Source organism: Brachyhypopomus gauderio, chromosome 17 (genome assembly GCF_052324685.1).
Source record: "Brachyhypopomus gauderio isolate BG-103 chromosome 17, BGAUD_0.2, whole genome shotgun sequence".
NCBI classification, from domain to species: Eukaryota; Metazoa; Chordata; class Actinopteri; order Gymnotiformes; family Hypopomidae; genus Brachyhypopomus; species Brachyhypopomus gauderio.
Genome location: NC_135227.1, coordinates 7,100,611 through 7,122,657, shown reverse-complemented (window position 1 = coordinate 7,122,657; position 22,047 = coordinate 7,100,611). Strand labels below are relative to the sequence as shown.

At 43.0% G+C, this 22,047-nt stretch overlaps 2 protein-coding genes and 1 long non-coding RNA gene across 9 annotated transcripts in view; 2 read left to right on the top strand and 1 right to left on the bottom strand.

Annotated features, from left to right (window-relative positions):
- LOC143481064 (uncharacterized) lies at nucleotides 1–5,625 on the bottom strand. The gene is made up of 3 exons (XR_013121951.1): nucleotides 5,504–5,625; nucleotides 1,614–1,835; nucleotides 1–1,294 (listed from the first exon to the last, which is right to left on the bottom strand). It is a non-coding gene; the product is annotated as an uncharacterized LOC143481064 (long non-coding RNA).
- Nucleotides 1–10,286, top strand: part of myt1lb (myelin transcription factor 1-like, b) — an 81,851-nt gene extending 71,565 nt beyond the window's left edge. For 5 of the 7 annotated variants that reach the window (XM_076979002.1, XM_076979006.1, XM_076979005.1 and 2 more), the window contains 8 exons: nucleotides 555–617; nucleotides 872–955; nucleotides 1,603–1,824; nucleotides 3,468–3,559; nucleotides 4,300–4,403; nucleotides 4,964–5,107; nucleotides 6,491–6,553; nucleotides 7,719–10,286. In XM_076979002.1, the coding sequence (XP_076835117.1) occupies nucleotides 555–617; nucleotides 872–955; nucleotides 1,603–1,824; nucleotides 3,468–3,559; nucleotides 4,300–4,403; nucleotides 4,964–5,107; nucleotides 6,491–6,553; nucleotides 7,719–7,859 (913 nt within the window). In that variant the 3' untranslated portion in view covers nucleotides 7,860–10,286. The remainder of the gene's footprint in view (nucleotides 1–554; nucleotides 618–871; nucleotides 956–1,602; nucleotides 1,825–3,467; nucleotides 3,560–4,299; nucleotides 4,404–4,963; nucleotides 5,108–6,490; nucleotides 6,554–7,718) is intronic. The other 2 variants (XM_076979007.1, XM_076979004.1) reach the window with 1 other exon arrangement.
- Nucleotides 10,287–10,766: 480 nt separating this feature from the next.
- Nucleotides 10,767–22,047, top strand: part of pxdn (peroxidasin) — a 38,149-nt gene continuing 26,868 nt past the window's right edge. Inside the window, exons 1-3 of the mRNA XM_076979000.1 lie at nucleotides 10,767–11,125; nucleotides 20,725–20,796; nucleotides 21,174–21,245. Of these exons, the coding sequence (XP_076835115.1) occupies nucleotides 10,773–11,125; nucleotides 20,725–20,796; nucleotides 21,174–21,245 (497 nt within the window). The 5' untranslated portion in view covers nucleotides 10,767–10,772. The remainder of the gene's footprint in view (nucleotides 11,126–20,724; nucleotides 20,797–21,173; nucleotides 21,246–22,047) is intronic.

Sequence of the window (22,047 nt, the reverse complement as noted above, 5' to 3'; positions counted from 1 at the left end):
CTGATGGAACACAAACCAATGAAAACAAGCTTTGAAGTGTTTTTTCTGTCCTTGACACACTGTAGAACCACTGCAGCCGTGAACTTTATTGGAAATACTGAGGGTTTGCACTCAGATGACAAGTGAAATTAAAAAAAAAGTTCCAGGAACATGTTATAAACCCAGAATTCCCAGAATGGGATATGTGTAACGTCTGCTAGTAGCTTTCGCCAAAATAGTCACTAACAAGATCTTCACAAGGGAAAGTGAAAGGTGTAAACGTGATTAATGTGCATCAGGATATTAGATCGCATAACACTTCTGCACATACATGAATAAGCAAAGCTTGCAATCTTGGCAAAAGTGTAAGTTTTGGCATAAATTAGTCCTGAAGCACTAGTGTCACTAGGAGTGAGCTCACAACTCCTTTGGCTCAGGCCTGTCTTCCTGCCCTGCTGGGCACTAACTGGGCACTAACTGGGCACTAACTGGACACTAACTGGGCACTAACAGGACACTAACTGGGCACTAACTGGGTACTAACTGGACACTAACTGGGCGTATTTCTGTGCCAGGTGCCCGACTCCGGGCTGTGATGGCTCGGGACACATCACCGGCAACTACGCCTCGCACAGAAGGTAAAACACTGAATACACTATACCTGTACAGCTAAACAGACTACACACACACACAACTGTACAACTAAATACACTACACACATACCTGTATAACTGAGCACACTGCATACACACATACCTGCATATTTGAACATATTTCATACACACATATACAGCTGTTTCTCGTCTCATGATCACTCAAATTACTCATTTTAGGAATGCCCTGTACTCTTTCACATTTCCTTCATGAACGGTGACTCGTCGTGTTTCCTCAGTTTATCAGGATGTCCACGAGCTCGCAAGAGTGGCATCAAGATTACACATAGCAAAGAGGACAAGGAGGACCAGGAGCCAATCAGGTAACAGGCTTTAAACTGTTCAGGCCCCGCCCCCCTAAGGCCCACTTCCCACTGTCACTTAGAACGAGAGGATTGAGTGTAAATTGAGACAGCACACGAGATCTTGGCAAAGAGCACCTTCTTCCAAAACATCTGTGAGCGTGAAGGTCAGGAGGAGGTTCGTGTTCTCTAGACTTCTCCAGGCAGAGGATTCTCTGAAGCAACTTGTGCCTCGAAGTCATATTTTGGAGCTTTGGCTGGAATCAGACACGGCTCACAAAGCTGGGGAGTTGGAAGTCTTCTGCAGGAGTGCGGTGTGGGGCCCTGGGGGCACTGGAGCATCTGTGCCAAAAGTCAGGCCTGTGGAAACAGAAATGTGAAAGCACTTTTTGAGAGATGCAAGTCAGATGCTTTGGCCTAATGGCCTCCCATATGTCCGTCTAACCGGCAGACAGCTAATTATGCCTCTAAACAACATAGTGGACACAGAGAATTGGAAGTTTGGAAAGGAACATGAATTCTGTGCACAGAACACCATGACAAGCATGCACATAATCAGACAGCTGAAATGTGTTTACAAAGCAGGTTTATGGCACACAGGAGAAAGGTGGAGTAAAAATACGGGAGCTATTCTTTACACATACAGTGGCTTGTTTGTGTGTTCCTAGATGTCCTGTACCTGGTTGTGATGGACAAGGTCACGTGACGGGGAAATACGCATCGCATCGCAGCGCGTCAGGCTGCCCCCTGGCGGCCAAACGACAGAAGGACGGTTACATGAATGGCGCGCAGTTCACGTGGAAGGCCGGGAAGGCGGACGGCATGTCCTGCCCCACGCCAGGCTGCGACGGCTCAGGCCACGTCAGCGGCAGCTTCCTGACCCATCGGAGGTGGGACTTCCCTACACATATGACAAGAACCGCCACCTGTTAATAACATGGCAGTTATAGCAGTGCTAGTGAAGAGGCAGAGTTAGTAACGAGACAGGGCTAGTGATAAGGCCATGCTAGTAACGAAGCATGGTTAGTATCGAGGTAGGGTTAGTAACAAGGCAGTGCTAGTAACGAGGCAGGGCTAGTGAAGATGCAGCGCTAGTAATGAGGCAACACTAGTAACAAGGCAGGGCAAGTGACAAGACAGTGCTAGAGACAAGACAGTGCTAGTGATGAGGTAGGGCTGGTAACGAGGCAGCGCTAGTAACAAGGCAGAGCTAGTAATGAGGCAGGGCGAGTGACAAGACAGCGCTAGTGATGAGGCAGAACTAGTAACGAGACAGGGCAAGTAACGAGGCAGGGCTAGTAACAAGGCAGGGCTAGTGTTGAGGCAGTGCTAGTAATGAGACAGGGCAAGTAACGAGGCAGCACTAGTAACGAGGCAGCGCTAGTAACAAAGCAGAGCTAGTAATGAGGCAGGGCTAGTAACAAGGCAGAGCTAGTAATGAGGCAGGGCTAGTAACAAGGCAGAGCTAGTAATGAGGCAGGGCTAGTAACAAGGCAGGGCTAGTGATGATGCAGCGCTAGTGATGAGGTAGGGCTAGTGATGAGGCGGAACTAGTAACGAACACTGTTGCCAACTCCTCAGTAAGGAAAGTCGCTATTGGTTGTCCTAAAAGTTGCTAGAAGTTGCAAAATGATGTCATCACCTAATTTGCATAATACATGTTTTTGAAGCTGTAAAGGAATAACGTTGGGAGAGAAGAAAATAAGTAAAAAACACCCTAAATATGTTAGAACTACAAATTAACAACATCTGTTGCCTTTGAAATAGGCAGTCACTTCTCAAAAGAACTACATGACTTTAATGCTTTGTATAAATAATTTTTACGTAAATTACATCAATAGTTTTTTTGCTGTGTCGTTAAATGTTAGTATATGAGTAGCAGTTAGCAGGAACTAGTTGGCATAGAAATCAACCTTACAATACAGGCAGTAGGCTATGCCCGTGTATTATCTCCAATACATGGCTTCAGCCAGCCTTTAAATTCAGGATTTGATTCCCACTCTTTCCTGTATTTTTGAGAATAGAGTTTAGAGTGAGACATGATGAGCAAGTTAGCTAGATGTTAAGCTTTCACAGAGACGCACATACTGTGGAGAGTTAGCTAAATGTTTAAGCTAGATGTTTAGCTTTCACAGAGATGCACTGTGGACGAGTCGAGTGACCGGCTACGTGGTGAATGAGGTGAAGAATGACTGAGACCGTGTCGAGACAGGGCAAGTAACGAGGCAATGCTAGTAACAAGGCAGGGCTGGAAAAAAGGGACCGCTAGGAATGAGGAAGTGCTAGTAACAAGGCAGGGCTAATAACTAGGCAGGGCTAATAACGAGGCAGGGCTGGTAACAAGGCAGGACCAGTAGCAAGGGAGCGCTAGTAACGAGGCAGGGCTAGTAACAAGGCCAAGCTAGCAAGTACAAGGGCTAATCCGTGAGTTCTGCAGCCTCAGCACAGACTTAACCAACTCAGATGACTGAAGCTTAGTGTGCATGGGTCTGTTTGTCCTGCTTCTGTCTGACCGTCTCCTTTGCCCCCTCAGTCTGTCGGGCTGCCCGCGTGCCACGTCGGCCATGAAGAAGGCCAGACTGTCAGGAGTGGAGATGCTTCCAATAAAGCCAAGACCAAGCAATGGTACAAGATGCTCTTCCACAGTAAACATTCCTACGCTTGGCCATACAGAGCGTGTGCTGGGGACATTGATGAGATGTAAACACCGTGGAACACAGTGCACAGTCACGTAACACAGACATGTATTATTAATGCCATGAATTCCATACAAACAAAAGAAAGCTGCAAAAATGGCAAAAACTGCTAAAAAAAAGTAGTACTCCAGTGTTTAACAAAAGAAAACATGGTTATTCAGCGTTTAGGTATGGGTATGTTTTTCACATACTTTAGAGTTACAGAGAAGATCGAGACAGCTCCCTCATAAACACACCCACAGGGCACAACTATTCTGTAATTCTAAAACCAAATATATGACACAACCAAAAAATATTTAAAACTAGTTTGAATGCTGAATAATATATCTTTTCAAAGTTTTTTTTTTTGAGTATTTTCTTGACAATAAATATTCCTAAATCTAAGTCATGCATGTCAGTAATGCTTAAAAGTGTGAACTGATTGACAGCAGGTTAAAACCTATCATCCAACCTATTTTTCATACCTCTCAACCAAATTTGATACTCATGTTTCAAAAAATCAACCAGAAAGAACAGCACGAATCTGATGATAATATTTGTTCAGGTTTGTTCAGGTGTATTTGTTCAGGTTTGTGTTTGATGGCACATGAAAAAGAATAATTTCCATTCACAGAAATATTCACTATTCACCTCTTTCATTTTTTTGCCATTTTCCTTCATTTTTGACAGGTTTAGACAATGATGAGGACATTAAACAGCTGGATGAAGAAATCAAAGATTTAAGTGAATCAAATTCACAAGTGGAGGCAGATATGATCAAACTTAGAACACAGGTGAGATCCACAAAACCTTGACAATGTAGCTTTCTGTTAAATGCTGCATGTTTTCCATTTCTCACTTTACTATACAATAAGTTAAATTATACTATATTATATAATAAGTTAAACTTTACTATTCTTTACTATACAATACACTATACTATACTTTATTATACTATATGGTAAACTACTATAGCCTATGTTACTATGCTGTACGGTAAACTATACTATGCTATAAGTTAAACTATACTATTCTTTACTACACTATAAATTAAACTATACTATACTATAAGTTGAACTATACTATGCTATAATACCCTTTCAGTTACATCTATTTATGCAGTAGCGTGTGTACAGTTGTGTTCTCTATACGTGGACTCAAAATCACATCTTGGGCTGTGTGTGGAATGTGTCTGCAATCCCTGACCAGAAACATTATGATTTAATGTAGATTAATGAGTTAATCCATGTTTATGTTGCAAAACCACACACTTTTTGCATCAGTGAGAACACATGATAAAGACCTCTTACACCTAGACAACACATTCACTCAACTGCCAACTCTTGCTTCCTAGATTACAACAATGGAGTCTAATCTGAAGTCAATAGAGGAAGAAAACAAGGTGATTGAACAGCAAAATGAATCTCTCCTGCATGAGCTGGCCAACCTGAGCCAGTCACTGATTAACAGTTTAGCTAGTGTCCAGCTCCCTGACATGGTAAGGGTCCCCGCTGAGAGGGGGTAGCGTGTGAGCCCTGGGACGCTGGGGGCAGCCGCGGCTTGTCTGACTGTCATATCATAGCGCTCTGTGGCTTCGGCAACGTGTCCTACTGCATGCTGTGTTGAAGTGTGACTGCTTTCACTGACATCGCCTGCGTGAGTGTCACAGAATGACTGAGCACGTCAGCAATCTGAATGCACAGGGCCGATCAGCGTAATCGGTGCGATCGGTGCCGGCACTTTCGTCTTCTGTTATGTTTTTATTGGGTTTTTTTTTTGTAAGCAAGGTCACTGGCAGAGATCATGTAATGTGGCTAAATGCCAACAGTAAATCAGGGGTCTGAACACACATGCAGGGGACACGCCAGGACTCCACAGCCGATGTCATACTGACCTGGAGAAGCAGGATGCACCAGGCGCCTGGTATTCTCCCATTCTGTTTGAACATCAGTGCCTAAATCACGGCCCTGGTCTCTTATCGGTGGCTCCCCACAATTAGATTCATCTGAAGTATTTGCAGCCTGTCAAAACAGGCAAGGGGATTGTTAACATCTTAATTTAGCTGATTTCATGATTTCTCTGTCAGTGACACAAATGTTTATAATGCAAAAGAGATCCTAGATTAGTTGTACTGGCTACTTCACACATCACATGCGATATAAAACAGTTATTTACAGTGCACACGTGTGCATTAGTCATTAACAGACATCCCAAAAAACAACTTCTTCCATAGCATCCATTCTTTTTTTCCTGACCTCCATTAAAGTGATAGAACATTAAATGACAACAAAGTTATTACATTTAACTTCATTCTATGAACAGATATCATGGCAGTACAATTAGCAGACATAAAACATCATAGAATATAAGGATGTTAGTAGATTATTACCATTTGCAATTTTACTCAAAGAATGTGTTGGGTTAGATATTTTATAAATGAAAAAAATGCTTTTTATAATCCCTAGAAAATGCAATGAATGTATATATGTAAGCAAGATGTTTGTATGTTAAGACCATTGATGTGAAGTATGTGTTTACTGTACAGTTCACTCTGTTCATATGAACTCTACATTATTGGTTAGATTTACTTTTAAGGCCCTGATCCTGCATACATTTGCATCTTATTACACTCACCTGATTTTCTTTATTTAAAAAATCTAAAAATACAAGGACAAAAAGAATCAAGCCACCACTGGGGCGGCGCTATGCTGCTCAGAGTGCCTGGTTTACTGATGAAGGGCTTACTCAGTGAGACATACTCCTAGAGCAGCTGTGAAACGCAGATATGGTGGACAGTCCAGCGAGCGTGCATGCTACCGGTAGGCTGTGAGATGTGCATTCTGGGTAATGTAGGCTAATAGATCTCTGCCTTCCCCTCTAGAAACTACCGCTACACAAAGAGCCTCCGATTAGAAATAACAGCTGTTTACAGTTGCATCAGCGAGTAAGGAACCCATTCTCCTGTCTCCTGTCCTGTCTCCTTCTCCTCCTGGTGTCTTCTCGGTCCTGTCCATGTACTCCAGTTCTGTCCACCAATACTGTTTGCATGGCATTTTAATGTAGCTTCCAACATTAGGACTCATTTAAATGCTTGTTATGTCATGAAGAGCGTAACATGGCATCATTCGGTGTTTAGTGCGTGCACAACTGCACTGCTATCGCCAAGGCCATAAGAGAGCCAGTAATCATGATGTGTGTGTGCTTGTGGCACTACAGTCACTGATAATGCAATGGAAATGTTGCCAATCACTGGCAGAATTACTGTGTGCAATGGTTTTTAATGGAAATAATATCAATCAGTGAAAATGATAATGATAGCAGCAGAATTTGATCTCGCATTTCACTGACACCATTTTGCATTTATTGTATTTTGCTGTCAAAGCTTCCCAATTCATTCAATTAAGTTGAAGTTCATAAATACTTAATATTCTGTCAACAAATCACTGATCAGTCCTGCTAAACCTGTTTTAGTGAGAGATGCTCAGTGCAGTTCAATTCAATGAAAGTGCAAAAAGAAAAAATACTTCAGATTGGGAATTTCATTATGAATGAAAAAATGACATTAAAAGTGTAACTGGACAGAAGCACACTTATACGGACAGCATTAGTGAGAGACCTCCCAACTGGAGTTCACAGCAGACTCCAAAACCAGAGAAACTTCTCAGAAGAAAAGAGAAAAAGTTCTTTGCATTGTAAGACTTATGGCCTTTATTACACTACAGTCTTCATTATGTTGACAGTGGTGTTGCCATGATACTGTACAGACGCTGTGATTCTTACAGTTCTAATTCCAGTGCATGTCATTCAGCTTTTCATCACCCCCCCCTCCATCCCTCCACCTTCTCTTTCCATCATGCGGCAAACAAAGAGAAAATTAATTAAAAAAAAACCACAGATGGAAATGACGACAGGACACTTTGCACCATCTCAGCTCAGCTCACATTCCAGACGTTTCTCCTTTCATTCCAAGTCCACGTCTCCCGTCCCTGTCGGCGAAACCTCACGACGCCATGTCGGTACCTTGAGGTTGTGTTTGTAGCACAGCCCGTGTCTGTGTGCCACCTGTTCCTGCTGACCTTGTCTAATAGAATCATTCCTCTGTTTCCCAGGACCCGATAAATGAACAGAACTTTGACGCTTATGTGACTACCCTGACAGATATGTACACAAATCAAGACCAGTACCAGAGTGCAGACAACAAAGTCCTACTGGAGAATATAAAACACGCAGTACAAGGTATACAGGTGTAGCTCAGCAAACTGAGAGGATGCTTCCGGAGAGGGGTATCGTCAGGGGAGACGTGTACCGGACGGACACAGACAGACACCATGCCTCAAGGTTTGCTGCTGTAATTTAGCAGACAGTGTTAAATATTCACATACGTCCTTTAAAAAAAAAAGTGTTATGCTTACAAATCTTCATGATTTTTCATTTCTCTTTATTTTGGGTCTTGCTTTAAAAAATAGTTATTGGCAGAATAGTTTTTGAAAACACTCACATTTTGTACGTTTTCATATGAGCTAACATAGTGTGATGTAATGTTTGTAGTTGCCCATGGATGCACATTTTAGTGTATATTTCTGAACAGTAAGGCAAACAATATTGGATATACGTTCTTTTTTAATGCTTGTTGACAAAGCATTTTAGATTGAAAATCTAAACAGTTCCATCTAAACAATGAACATGCAAAGATAGATTTACTTTTTAATAATTTTCTCCTCATCGAATGATTTTATGGAATTTTGGAAGGTGTTTTGTGTGCAGGTTGGGAAATAGTGACGCTGGGTTTAATCTTTAACGATACTTGAGAAGCTGTTGACTTGTTAAAAACTGAGTTGACACCTGTATGTGGGGGCAGGAATTGAGTGGTTGGAGAAGAGCTTTGAGAAAGATCTCACACTGATGTATGAATGTCACAGTTTTATTGTAAACCTCATGACACGGAAACCTAGCTGTGGATGTCCCGGAACTTTACAACGAATATTATCTGACACTAACAACAAAAAACAAACGATAAAGAGAAAAACTTGATTTTTGTGACAGTTGAGAGCTATTGTCATTAAATCCACATTGGTGTAATCCTAACAGAGGTTGTAAAGATCACCCCAGCATCAGTGTTCGTTTAGCTTGTAATAGGCACTAGAATCTCACACCATGTCAGCAATATACTACTTAACAAGTTTTAAGACAATGAGAGGCGGTCTATGGGAAACAGTTGGGGTTTATGCAATTTCCTGTTTGTAGAAGTAGTGGGGATGCAAGCAAAGCTTTTTACTATATGTAAATGATTGATTTTTATATAAATCTTTTAATACAAATTTTTTCAAAGGGGATATACATGGACGTTAAATTTAGAGACAGGCAATGATTTGTTTAAATGCATTTCCTTTATTTATCATTTTGCACAGGGACACCTTTGTTTCCATGTTGTGATGGATTTACATAAACTAAAGCAGTACTTGAGAGCCTAAGTGAAGGAAGAAGGATTTTGTAGAATAGATAGAGATATATATGAACTACGACAGCGGGATGTACAGGGTCATTCTCCCCAGGGTCGTGCCAGTCCACTGTTTGCACTTGTCCTAGAGATATATCATTACACGCGGTGGTGTGCAATCTCCAGGTGTCTCTTTGGCACACGATTGGAACAAATAATGGCAAAGATGTTCAGCTGTATCAGAGTAAGACCACTGGGAATCAAAATGAGGACGATATCTTTACCGATTATGTTACAAATTATTAAATGATGCTGTTTCGTTTTGGTATCCTCTAGGATCATTAACAATCCCCAGCTGCACTTTATGTCTGTCACTGTACAAAATCATTACAAAAATGTCACAAATAAAAAAAAAATAGAAATTTAAATGATGACGGAGAAAAAACATTCTAATAAATGATGGGGCAGGGGAATGGGGCATGACGCGGAGCTGCAGTGTGGCGGGACTTCCCAACGTCTGCTGCCCTCTAGTGTCGGTGTGGATATTAGCTGTAGCGACCACATTAAGACGTTGCCTTCTGAAGAGCGAACGCAAAGGTGCTTGTTTCTCACCTGATCTCACCCACTGTACAACTCAGCCCGTCTCCTAGGATACCAGCCTCCATAACTGCATATGCCTTCCATCACAGCATCGTGTCTGCAACTTTTTGCCAATATAGTACTGCTTTTAATAGAGTAATAGCTAGTATCAGTTTTTTGAATAAATGATTGTTATCAGTAACAATGGGAAAGGGATTTAGAGCACAAACACACTGCTCATCTGCTGTTGCTACATAATATCAAATAATATTAATAATAATTATAATAATGATAATAATACTAATAAAAGGATATCTGACTATTTACCTTGGGAAAAACTAAAAGGTGTTACATATTAGAATGCTGAAATTTCATATGAATTATTGTGAATTCATCAGAGTTTATTTATTCTAAATTCTTCATTTCGAGGTTGATTTGAGTAATCATCGATGAAGACGGGATTTTGTATGAACTATTGTGCTCTCTGTGGAACTGAAGTTTGATTTATTTTTGTACAACACAGCATGAATTTGTTGACCTTTTAATTTTGCTATAAATGTGTGAGATCACAAGTTGCTGTGATTTTTCATTTTTAAATTGTGGAATTTGTACAATTTTTGTCATGCTGGATGTTGACACATCTTTACTCTGAATAAAGAAAAATTGTGTTGCCACAATCTTGTATAACCCTTGTAATTCAAGACTCAAAATTGAACTGTTGAACTGTTACTCACACGCTAATAGAATATCTATATATACACTTCACTACCTTTAAACGGCTACAGCGGTTATGTGGGAATTTACAGTGATCTTCCACCAGAGGGCAGCAAACTTCTAACTATCTTCGTCGTATCACGTGGCTGACAAAAGTTGGTTAGAGGACTGAAAAATATGACGTTTATTGTACTTAAAGATAAATATAGAGGTAATTAAACATACTATAATAATAATAATAACGATAATAACAATAATCAAACAATATAGTAAATCAAAATAGTATGTTATTATGTTATATTATGATACATCATATTTTATCTTTCTCTATATATATGTAGGCTATATATAGATGCATTATTATATATAGACTTTGTGTCCTGCATGCTGTAGACAGGACTTTGTGTCCTGTAGGCAGGACTTTGCGTCCTGCATGCTGCAGACCACTGTGATTGGGCTCTGGTGCCGTGTGATCTGTAACACTGCCCCACTTTTAACTGGAGCAGGAGCGTTTGGGCACTGTTGGATCTCCGGTACCCGATGCGAGGTAGTGGGCTGGAGGGCCAGCTGGCGGAGTGTTAACGCTTCTCACCGCTTCACAATGGCGTTGTGGACCGGCCGAACCGCGCGTTCGTGTTTAATCCTAGCTGGACTCGTCGCGCTTACCAGCGGTCCGTTTGTCGCCTCGGCGTGTCCAAGTCGCTGCTTGTGTTTCCGAACCACGGTGAGATGTATGCATCTGGGCTTGGAAAGTGTGCCAGCAGTCGCGCCGCAGACCACCATCCTGTAAGTATACCGAGAGAATCAAACCTTCTCCTGCAAGACTGGGGCTTTGGTGGCTGTAGTAGACTGTATATATAGATATAAATCCACTTTAGCAAGCGTGTTAAAGATCTTTGCGCAGTCTAACGTGTTTCACTAAAGTTTTCCTGGTTTTATTGATTCAGCTGCCTTCGTAAATCCCGTAGTGACCCAAATTCTGTACGTCCATTTCTATATGCTGTGTGGCTTTATTATTGGTCCATTAGTCGACGTTATGCCTGTGTTGGTAAACTTTAGTTTGTTAGTAAGTTAATTTTTTATGCATTCGTTGTTTGTTGTATATAGAATAGCTAGATCAATATTTTTGGTTCTTTTGGGGACGCTGTCTTTAAAAAATACTGAAGAATCACAGTTCTTCAGTAAAAAGTACTCACAAGGTATTGCCTAAACATGCCTACATGAAAGTGATAAGGTGATTCTTGCTTTCTAGAGCTTAGTGGCCAAAGAAAGCGTTGTTCTCTATCTAAGGTATTGCTCTCTTTTCCGTGTGTGTGTTCCTGTCTTTTCAGCTTGTGTGTTTAAGTAATCCATTAATCACATACTAATGACCCCTTAAGTTGTTCTTGGATGAACTGTGACCTTGTCAATAGCCTTTTAATATTTTACGAGGCGATCCCTGGTTTGGGATCAAGCTCAGCTGAACTTCACCGTTCTTGGTGCTCACTTGGCCTTTTTTGTCCAACCAAAGAACTGTGCCTGCTGTAGCTTTGCCCATGAGGTCAGCGCTATATTTTCCCAAGAGGTCACTGGTGTTTTGGAGAGGAGCACATTTGATTGTGTTTCAGGCGTCTCTGTTGTTTATTAGTCCAGCAGGCATGTGGAAATGTTGAGTCAAATGGCAAAGCCTTTAACTGCATATGAAACAGTGAGTCTGTTGTCTTGCACAATGTTTACCAGCTAATAAGTTCAGTTTCAACAGCACTGCTGGTTTGGCCCTGTGAAGGTCTGCATTCTGAAGGCAGTTTTCCACCTTTGTTGCCTCAGTGGAACCGCATTAGAAGTCAGAGTTGGTGTTCACAGGAGGGATTTGATGAGCTACGGATGTGTGAAGCATGCAGACCTGAGCCTCTTTCGTGAGTGAGAGCAGACGTGTGAGAACTCAGAATGTTCCCCTGCTGATCTGGAATCATCTCGTGCCTGCATTCGTTTCCCAAACCAGTATACATCTGTGCAAACAGAGGCCTCCATTCACACTGGAGGGACCAGGCACAAAGAAGGAAGTAAGACCTAACAAAGAATATAGGCTGTTCAACTCCACCTCCAACAGGCCATCGGCTGTGAGGGCAGAAGAATTCTCAACACACTAGTGAGGGTAGAAGAACTCCCCATACACTAGTGAGGGCAGAAGAACTCCCCACGCACTAGTGAGGGTAGAAGAACTCCCCACGCACTAGTGAGGGCAGAAGAACTCCCCACGCACTAGTGAGGGCAGAAGAACTCCCCACGCACTAGTGAGGGTAGAAGAACTCCCCACGCACTAGTGAGGGTAGAAGAACACCCCACGCACTAGTGAGGGTAGAAGAACTCCCCACGCACTAGTGAGGGCAGAAGAACTCCCCACGCACTAGTGAGGGCAGAAGAACTCCCCACGCACTAGTGAGGGCAGAAGAACTCCCCACGCACTAGTGAGGGCAGAAGAACTCCCCACGCACTAGTGAGGGTAGAAGAACTCCCCACGCACTAGTGAGGGTAGAAGAACACCCCACGCACTAGTGAGGGTAGAAGAACTCCCCACGCACTAGTGAGGGCAGAAGAACTCCCCACGCACTAGTGAGGGCAGAAGAACTCCCCACGCACTAGTGAGGGCAGAAGAACTCCCCACGCACTAGTGAGGGCAGAAGAACTCCCCACGCACTAGTGAGGGTAGAAGAACACCCCACGCACTAGTGAGGGTAGAAGAACTCCCCACGCACTAGTGAGGGCAGAAGAACTCCCCACGCACTAGTGAGGGCAGAAGAACTCCCCACGCACTAGTGAGGATAATACAAATGCTCATCTAAAATGTATAGTGTAAGAGTTTTGGCTATATTTGGCCTCAGGATCATCTATCTTCAGAGTCCAGTGATCCAGCAGTGGTCCAGCAGTGGTCCAGCTTTTCCATACAGTTGGCTACATAATGAAATACATGTATATTGAAAAGGAAAGAAAAAATATGATGGAGAATTTCAGAAAACATATTTAGATTCTTTGTGCAAAAATACATACGTCTGTAGGAAGCAAAATCACTGTTGACCAGAGTAAATGATTGAGTAAGCCCTCCTCCTTGTCTGTCTGATATTAAGATTTGTTCTGCCAGAGATGCACAGAGTGCCTGGTGTTGGTGGGGTTTCATGCAGACACCTGTTTTCTGCTGCTGGGCTCTGCAGTCTTGTTTGAACATGCGGAGGACCACTTAGGACATCTCACCCCCTCCCACTGCACTGTCCAAGGAACTCTGTGTAAAGTCATACACATAAATCATAAACGGTGGATATACAACGAGAGTATACGTTATGGCGTAGAGTTCAGATGATGTCATGTTGATTATACAGAGCAAAACATATGCTGAGAGTTTCCGAAAAGTTCTATAATGTAGCATGTGCGATTGTTTAGCCCGACTGGTACAAGCAGCAGAGAACTCTGCAGTAATGAAAGGACATTTTTGGCCGCCGAGAACGTGTGTTACGTTTGAAGTAGTGTGCTCTCATTCCTCTGGGTCCATCTCCTCTGTGGTGGTGAAAGCATGTCTTTAGCAGGGCCTGGTCTGAAGTAAGTGTGTAAGTGTGTAAGTGTGTGTGTGTGTGTGTGTGTGTGTGTGTGTGTGTGTTAGGGGATGTTTATTGTTCAAGATTTCAGAAAAGAGAATGATAATTTTTTCATGAATGCATTTTAACAGTCACTCTATTTAAAGTGCATTTTGCTTGTTTCTTCTCTCTGTTGCTGGGGGTCGTTTGGTAATGACGTCTCATGGCACCTGCATCCTCCACAGATGGTGTAGTGATTTCTGTCTGCTGTGCCTTCAGTTGTTGTGATCACATCGTGCAAGCTTTTATGGGCTCTGTAGTAACCTAGAAACCCTTTGCTCTCTGTAACTGGACAAATCACATGGCCGTGTTGAGACTTAGGGGGGGAGGTGGGGGGCATTCGGAGTTTTATTTCATCACTGATTTTTGTGTCTGTTGGCGATGACCGGCAGCTTATAAAGAATTTCACAGCCCCATGATGTGAACTGTGGCGGTGATTACAAACACATGGATGTTGCCATAGCAACCCAGGGGATGACGTGTTGTGGCGTGTTAAGTGTGCTAGTCAAAAAGAAGACCAAATGATTAGAGACCATTGACAGTAGAGCAAAACTACCCCCCCCCCCCCCCCCCCCCCCCCCCCCCCCCCACACACACACACTGACAGCATGAAAAACGACTGTGTTTGGGGAATTTTCTGGTAATATCATGTGGTTACACAATCATTATAACTGAAATCAACAGCAGCGTCTCTCTTTACCTTGGGCCATGTGTCCATATGTGTGCCAGAGGTCACTCTGTCATATTAGTCAAAGACAATGAACATGTTGGAGTTGTTGAACTGTGCAGGAAGTATCTTCAGATATGTATCTTAAGGTATCTTCTGGGCCCAGTGCTGGAAATGTTAGTTGTGCTGAAATTGTTACAAAATTGTGTCAAAATCAGGCTGAATTTGCAAAGATGGCATAAGGGACCGCCGGTGTGTTGGGCATAGTGAGATCACTGAGAGACCGCCGGTGTGTTAGGCATAGTGAGATCTGTAAGAGACCACCACACCGGTGACATACTGGTGTGTTAAACATAGTGTACGTTCTGCACACATGCAAGTGGAGTCTTGATATCTATAGTTGGACTGACAATGTGGATTCTGCCAGTTGAATTCTGATTGGCTTCCGGCATATACAGCACATCCTTCTGTGCATCATTAAATCCTGCTCCAATGTGAATCAGAGTTTGGTTGTTCTGAACAGTGAGGTAACTAAGAGAGGCAGCATTGCTTGCTTGCCAACCGGCTACAGGAGAGGTCTTATATTTCAGGCATAGCCAACTCTCTGTGAACAGCTACCAGGGTTTCTGAGTCATTTGATTTGGATTGAGTGAAATACCTCATGGACAAAGGCATAGCTTAGAGAATGCCATTACACGGGGAAAAATGAATAGATTGACCCTGACATTGCATCTGGGTGATTTCACATCCTATTTGGACCTCCTGATTTGCTTGTGGGCACTAAAAAGTGGAGAGAAGTGTTACAGGCCAGTATTTACTGTGAATGTCTTTCCAGCTGTTTTGTCAGCATTACAAGTACAGCGTTTCCACGTCCAGCCGAGCCATCAAATACTGCTGTTGTTCCAAAAACCAGTTTCTGTCATGACTGTTTTTCAAGATTGCCTCCTTTCACATCCTTCTACTTCTATTGCTAAAATATCAAACTTGTGATTGATCATTTTGCGTGCCAGTCAGATTTCCTTATCCTACAACTGTAGGCTCCAGACTAGAGTGTAGCAGTGCGAGACTAGGCACAGCAAAACCAGCGAGCCACTGGGAGTTACCATGTTTGATTTGTGACCACGTTTATGACCTGTGCTCTAACACCACCCCCCACTTGAACCGCCCTTGATTTTGGTCAGGTGCCACCTGTCTCCTGTTCACGCCTCCTCTTATTTAAACCAGTCTGGGCTCTAGCGTGGATTCGTCTTGCTGAAAACGATGATCTGGTGAGGCCCTGAGGAAGAGCGTGATGCTGGTGTGTGGAATTCGCTGTAGTCAGGGGTTCGTCAGCCACTCTATCTCGGTGCCTTTGTGGAACACAAAGCCAGAACAATCCCTAAAGCCGTGCTCATTCGCACAGACAGGCTGACGGGCTCTGAGCCTGAGGGGCTGTGACAGGAAGCCTCCCAGCCGCTGACCTGCTGTGGCAGTGCTGTGTGAAGCCTTTGCTACCCTGCTCACAGCCTGGAATATAAATCCGTACGTTGCTTGGGACCTTGTAATGGACGTCTTTGTAGCCCCATAGAGAGCAAGGGTGTTGTCCAGACACAGTTCACCAGAGTTTATTTTTAGTTTCATAGTTCAAGCTTACTAAATCACTGTACCCTAAACAGAGTGGTTTACTACACGACATATTTGTTCATTATTAGCCTACCTCAGTCTTTTCCAGAAACTTGCATGTTGTAGAGGTATTCTCCAAAGACTGGATGAAGATTTTTATACTTCTTTTGTCTTTGTAAAAGTTTGCACACTTTAAACAGCACATCTATGCTTGTGCATGTGCATGCATGTGTTTACGTGCACGTGCGTGCGTGCAATTAACCCGCTAATGCAATGTGAAGACACTTGAAGAAAGATTCTAAGGCAGTTTGAGAGGGCGTTCCTGCTGTATGTGGGAGGCAGCTTTGTACATGTTTAACTTGACATCATCAATCTGTGGTTCCCATGACAACTCCAGCACAGGTTTGGACGAGAGCCCAAACGATCCTTTTTACCGCCGGACGTGTTTTTACCGCTGGACGTGTCCCCCAGATGGCCAACAAACGCTCGCTGGTGGCGCTTACGTCATCGTGCCAGTCATCTGGGTCCTCAGTCCTCACTTCAAGAAAATTGGCTCTCAATTCCTACGCACAAATGACACTAATCGGCTTCTTTTGAAACTTGCATTCTTGATGCAGATGGAGTCCGAGTTTACAGTAATTTGTGCCGCATAGAAAAAACGGTTATAGCACTTGGCCGTCCATTCATTTTGGTCCAGCCAATAGGAGCTCTGGAGCCTCGTCCGTCGTCTCTGTGTGGGCTTCAAGGCTTCAGGCCGCAGAGCTGCAGTGGACGCTGTTGTCCTCATCCGCACGCTGTGTAACGCCGCCTGGGCTTTGCAGTTTCCCCCATGGAATCCCTTGGCAGGCAGCACAGCTGCGAGAGCCAGGGCTGCTGCATCCTGTTTCCAGCTGTTGCCATGGATTCTCTTTAGGTCACGTCACGTTGTCGTTCCCAAGCAGCATATCACTTCGGCTGTGGAGACGTGGATACGCCTTGACCTAAGGAGACATTCTCAGGCACAGAAGAGTGCTGTTAAATGAATTAGGCTATGCAGAGTCCAGTTGCAAGAGAGACGTTAGCCTTGCGTTTGATATGATGCTTTGCTGTACCTGGAGTTGCTGTCTCTTACCTGTGGGCCTTCTGGTGGTGGTCTTTTGTTTATTTATTAGATGACATGGTTAAATTTGTTTGAAAGAAAGCTGGAAAACTAGTGTAAAAATGTTTCTAAACATGAGTTCTTCATGAGAACTTCAGCTTTGCAACTCTCCAGACCTCCACACTCCTGCCCCTGAGTCTAAAACTCTGATAGACTCATTGACTTGCTGCGGAGGTGCGGCACCGTCTCCATTTGTTGTGTCTTCCGTACACGTGAGAGGCCCCAGATTGCAGATGTTTTGTAATGTGTTGAACCATAAGGGCGGCATTCCAGGTTTTGGTAATGGAGTCGTGTGTGTGCTACAGCTTGCCCCAGAAGTTTGGGAACCCCTCAGTGTCAGTCAGAACCTTCCAGAAGATTCTCTCAAACATGAGGACGATTGTTCAGCTGTGTAATGCCGTCTCTGTCCAAACATCAAAGTTTTGTACTTACACCACTGCACCGGAGCCACTATACCACTTGGTCTAGAATCCTTTGAAATTTACGAATGTTTTTTTCCTTGTGGTATTATGAAGGACCTTCTTAACGGTTTTAACTCTTCGAGTAGTGGATGAGGATTGGAGACCATGTTGCAGACAGCTAGCCCCTGGAGTTGTAGCACAGTGCTAAGTGAAGCCCATTCTGAAATAGCTGTACACTTCCACAAAGTGTACTGCTTGAATCAAAATCCCTGTCTCAATTCAGAGAAATTCTATGGAAACTATTGAGTTTCTGGATTTCTAATAGCTTTCTTCCTTACACTGCTTGATATTACCTGCACTTACATGCATACATTTTAAGTAACACAACGCTAAACTAAACATGTTTTTTACCCAGAAATTGTTAGTTATCTACCAATTTATTAAATATTGAATAATTGAATTGTACATCTTGAAGGTTATTTGCATAGACAGCTGGATGCCTGTTTGAATTTAAATTGAGGATTATGGGTGTCACTGCTATGGTGTTTCCAAGAGAAAATCTGAATTTTCTTTCTAGTTAAATTTATCTGGTGTTTAGCAGTATAAGCAAAGTGAATTATCACAAAATGTATTTCTAGAATAATGGACATAACATTACACAAGACACCTAACTAACAGTGGGAACCCTGGGCACGTATGTCTTCCTGCTCACACAAAAAGCGGATAACAGAGTCCTGTACTGGCCAAGGTCTTTAGGCATGCCGGAAGCTAGATTCTGGTGTGATGCACAGTTATCTCCATTCTACCATTTGATTGCAGATTATATTTACAAGGTGGCAGTTTGCCCATCTTCAGAGTTTGACGTTTCTAGCCCAGAGTAATAAGTAAGAGAATAGCCAGCATGTTTGGGCTTATTCCCGAAGTAGTGTGTGTGATTGATGCTAGTACTCATTTCAAATGTCTCGGGGAGCGCTCACAAAGCCTGTTCTCCACCATCACAGGTCACTGTATGAGCGACTTTCGCTCGATTATTCATGGTGTAAACAAAGCTTAAGGTTACTGAATAATTGAATTTTGAGGTTTATGAAAGGGAAGAGCGAATCCAATAACTGACTCACTGCTTTGTAATTCTAAAATCACACCATAAAACATTAAATATCGTTTATTATGTTGTTCAATAAGCTAACAAAAAAGACTTACTGTAGTGACAATAAGGGGTTATATAGACCACTTCTGATTTATCGCTCCCAAGATTGCTTGAGAGTAACAGTTTTAGTAAAATTAACTTTAATTAAAGTTTTTTTTTTGTTTGTTTACTTTTTAAACTGGTACAGTCACTCTTGCTAATCTTTTGTGAATTGGGTAAATGGAGTCTGCTGTAGCTTAAAACATGAGGTCTGGTTTTCTCTTTTGATAAGACACTACAGACACTACAATTGTAGACCTTTCTTCATAAAATAGTATTGTACTGATTGCATGCAATATTACACTGACTTCAAGTCACTTAAGTAATTTTTCTGTAGATCAAATTGTTATGCAGTCATAAAGTGTACTTATCTTCTCCCATAAACGTGCATGTAACATTCCTGTATCGCAAAGCTTATTTACATTTTTGAGTATGGACAGTGGAATAAATTGATTCAGATTGTGAGGATTGTTTGGGTCAACTGAGGCAGCATTGTTGGACAAAGTGACTCAGCAAATTGTGGGCCATGTGACTCAGGCTGGGCTGAGGATGGAAATGACGCCCAGGAGGAGAATAAAAACCAACACATGAAATGGGCCCAGTGTGTTCTACTGCCATCCTGGTCTGTTGAGTTCATACTGAAGGCTGTTGAAAGTGAGTCTATGGCTCCTTGTCCTGGCGTTGAGTAGTCGCCACGCTATAACCTGAAGGACTCCTCCAGAGCAGCGTGGAGGCGCTGGTTGGGTCCAGCCAGGCCCGTCTGGGTCTGCCCCAGATCACACACCTCTCCTGTTGAGCCCAGCGTCTGCGAGCAGGCCGTGGGGGTCCAGCTCCAGACGAGGATGAGTGGGTGCCTGGATCTTTTTTCTTTCCTCGTTCTCTCCTGACTTTGTCAAGTCGTGGTGCCACCAGGAAATAATATAACGTAGCTCTAGTATTAGACCCCAAGTTTTGACGGGTACATCTGTGCCTGCTGGTGCTTATGGAGAGAGTGCAGTGTTCACTCTTTCACATCTTGGCATTATGGAGAGAGTGCAGTGTTCACTCTTTCACATCTTGGCATTATGGAGAGAGTGCAGTGTTCACTCTTTCACATCTTGGCATTATGCCTCTGGAAGAACTGCAGGCGTGCGGTCACAGTTTTAATGCCTTGTAGATAAAGGCATTTCTCCCTCTGCCATACGGGAGCTTCTGTAAACATCGGCGCATGCAGGTTGGGCCACGGTCCAGTGGTCTGGTGACCTGGCCTGACCATCTGGTCGTGGACTCTTAACTCCAGCAGGCCGGCCGCGAACCAGACGAAGACGGGCTTTAGTGTCGTAGATCAGGGATCAGCAAATCGCTCTCCTACTGGACCCCATGTTTGTTGTGACTGAATGTTGTTTGGGTTCTGTCAATGTTCTTGCAAAAATCTCATTTCCATGTTATTTTGACTACATTGGTGAAAATGAATGCCAGAAAGGTTTGCTGTTTGAAACGTATACCTTCCCAAGAAAGATAGTCATCATATAAATGCGATGAGCTTGTGGCTTTTCCAGGATTAGTGGGCTTAGTCGTGCGCTTGCTAACACATCATTGTGTAAAAGTGCATTTTGGTTGCACCACAGGACTGAAAACTGCAGTAATTTTCAGCATCAACTAACTAAAGCATTAAATAATCCTAGTTTGAATGTATAATACTGCACCTTAGATTAACATTTTTAATCAGTTCAGCATTGTCTCCCAAATTTTAGTGTTCTACTGAAATTCTCAAATGTAGAATTTGTTTTGTTTCTTTCTTTTACAGAGACTTAAGGTTTAACAAAATTAGGGACTTGCAGCCTGGGTCTTTCAAACGACTGAAGAACCTCAACACGCTGTGAGTACCTGTCTGACACACCACATCCCGGGCCTGACGGGACCAGGACACACCTCTCTTCCCACGCTCCCTAGCAGCCCACACGTGAACGTTACCTCATAGTGCAGTAGTTTCAGTACAGTTATTCAGCACCAAGGACCGAAACATTTGGATAAAAACAAGATCTACATAGTTTGGTCTACATTCACTGTTTTCACTGTTGTGTGTGTGTGGGGGGGGGGGATTGTAAGGCGACTGATTACAGACTATTAGTGAAGGGGAGATGTGTGTGTGTGTGTGTGTGTGTGTGTGTGTGTGTGTGTGTGTGTGTGTGTCCGTATGTTTAGATTGCTTATGCTGCTGTTTTGTTTTTGTTTGTTGTTTTCCTCCACGTGAAGCCTTTTAAACAATAACCACATCAGAAGAATACCAAGGACAACCTTTGAAGACTTGGAAAACCTAAAATATCTGTGAGTTCACCTCCATGCTCATTCTCACCATATCCCATGTCTGGTGTTTGGACAGAAGCTGTGGTGTGCCTTTCATGTCCTGCACAGCTGTTTCACATCAGAAGAGGGTGAAGTGCCATTTGAGTGGACGTTTGAGTGGACATTTGAGTGGACTTCTCTCTCGTGCTCGCTCACCGCAGTCATTAACAAAAATGAATTCCATCAGACATTCCTTCTTTTGTCTCTGTCTCTTTTTCCAGCCAACATTGTTTTCAGGATGAAAATCTCAGACATATTATGATATTTATTGGCTGAGCTGTGAATGAGTGTGTCTGAGAGCCGACACCTGAAGGCATGGGAGGAAGCCTCAGCAGACCGAATAACAGACCCTCTCACACTTCCTGCCTTTGTTCGTCACAGATTAAGCAACTGCACACCTCAGCTGTGCTGTCTGTGTTTACATAGTCAGTCAGTCTAAAACATCTGCTTACCCCCCCCCCCCCCCCCCCCCCAACCTATTGTTAATTTATCACCTGCTTCACTCCAATTGACCCCTTCATGCATCTGTTAGATGTTTTGAAGCCAGGGTCAACTCACAAATATGTGGATGTGCGTATACATTTAACAACAAACCTTTTGGGTTTGGTTTTGCATCGGAGTGTCCCTAAAGACTAGGTTCACTCAAATTTCAGATTTAAGTGTTCAGTGAAGGTGATTCTTTAACTTGTATCAAAATTTTGAAGGGGACGAAGAACAATATTATCACATCAGCAAAGTGAAACAGTGTAATTTTCTGAAAATACCAGTTCAGCTCAGCTAGCAC